This window comes from Nematolebias whitei, chromosome 18 (assembly GCF_014905685.2).
Source record: "Nematolebias whitei isolate Nwh7 chromosome 18, NemWhi1, whole genome shotgun sequence".
Taxonomy (NCBI): domain Eukaryota; kingdom Metazoa; phylum Chordata; class Actinopteri; order Cyprinodontiformes; family Rivulidae; genus Nematolebias; species Nematolebias whitei.
Window position 1 is genome coordinate 22308194 of NC_056515.1, and position 1723 is coordinate 22309916.

Consider the following 1723-nt stretch of genomic DNA (forward strand, 5'->3'; position numbering starts at 1 on the left):
CAACCACTTTATTTGACCAATTACAGAGGATTTCCCCCCAAAGCAGGCCGAATTCAAAGAGGATCACAAACTAGTAGAGCTGTTGAACATCAAACCAGAGTTTACCAGTGGTGCAAGCACAACGTTATTGCTTTTTGCTGCAAGACGTAAAATAATTAGTTTTAAATTATTACTGTTGATGTTGTTTGTGTTATTATGCTCTTGGTCCAATTAATGGTTGGAGTTGCAAGCGTCCCTGCTACGTTTTTTTAATTTATTTATCGTATTTTGTCTCTTGGCAGCTAAAAAGTTAAGAACGTCCTGGTTTAGACTATACGATACATGTCAATGTCTTACAGAATTTAGGATATGTGTTCATTCTTTTTGTATAGAAGAAAAATGGTTTAATTTCTGGTCATTTTCTAGTATGTTAATCTCATAGTGAGCAGATATTTTATTGTTCTTGCAGCACTAGTGAGTGACAAGTCTTTGAAGAGCATCTGGGCCATCGTTGTGGTGATGTTTGGGGTTGTGCTGTTCGACTTCGCTGCAGATTTCATCGACGGGCCCATCAAGGCCTACCTGTTTGACGTGTGCTCACATCAAGACAAGGAAAGAGGTCTGCACTACCACGCTCTGTTTACAGGCAAGTAACCACTTTACTGTTTTTCTAGCTGATGAACGTTTCTGATACATATGTTGATGGTTGGAACTGCCTCATGAAACTTTTGTAGATGACTGTTCATTCGGAGAAGTGATCCTGGACAAGTCTGAGTGGTTTTGGCTGTGAGGGAGCAGCTGTGGCCACACGAACTAAACAACAAGCAAACTTTTTAATAAACTGAGCTGCCATCTTTATGTTTGCACATTGGGTAAAGCTTTGTACATATGATTTTATAGGTGATGCTATGGGGCTCGATGTTATAAATGGACGGTTTAGTATTATTTTGCTCTCTAGAGGAAAGTCAACACCATTTGGTCTGAACACTGTAACAGCTATAATGCACATTTGGTCAGTTAAATCTATTACAGTAGTCCCTCACTACAACATGGTTCGACTTTCGCGGACTCACTCTTTCACAGTTTTTCAAAGTAAAACTGGACATGACACACAACTGACTGATTGATGGATGAGCCGCACAAGCAGCATGGATTGTTTATTTAAAATAAATTATTTTATATGATTTAGCACTTGCTAAATCATTAGGTGCAGGGAAATGCTCCCTCCTGCAACCTGTCATGATCTCCACTCTCTGCCACCTGCGGCTCTCTGCTACGCCCACATTTCTGCTCCTGCTGCGACTTTGTGAAGGTTGCTGTCCAGCTGCACCAATCGATTTTTGTCTTCCAACTTCAAATTCAAAGTATGTCACATCGTAAAATCATCATAATCACAAAATATAAAAGTGTTAAAAGTTATTTTAAATTATTTTAGAACTTTTGTGTTCAGTTGTTACAGTTTAATTGATCAAGAAGTACATTTCTGCACGGTGCTGCATCTGATGCGCTTCTCTTCTCTACACTTTATAATTTCAATACTATAATATTTTAAATAAACAATCAGTATTTCAATTTAAAGTGTTTGTTTACACAGAAGGAGGGAGACTGTGAGGTGACGACTGTGATTGCAGTGGCGAAGTGGGCGTGGCAGAGAGCGGAGATCATCACATGCATGATGTGCTCTTTTAGAGCGTTTTGAGTTTAGAAACATTGTTTATATATATATATATATATATATATATAT

General features: G+C 38.4%; 1 protein-coding gene across 1 annotated transcript in view; it reads left to right on the forward strand.

Annotated features, from left to right (window-relative positions):
* The window catches only part of slc45a2 (solute carrier family 45 member 2), a 44703-nt gene that overhangs the window by 7271 nt on the left and 35709 nt on the right, over positions 1 to 1723 (forward strand). Inside the window, exon 2 of the mRNA XM_037691978.1 lies at positions 449 to 625. Coding sequence (XP_037547906.1) covers positions 449 to 625 — 177 coding nt within the window. The remainder of the gene's footprint in view (positions 1 to 448; positions 626 to 1723) is intronic.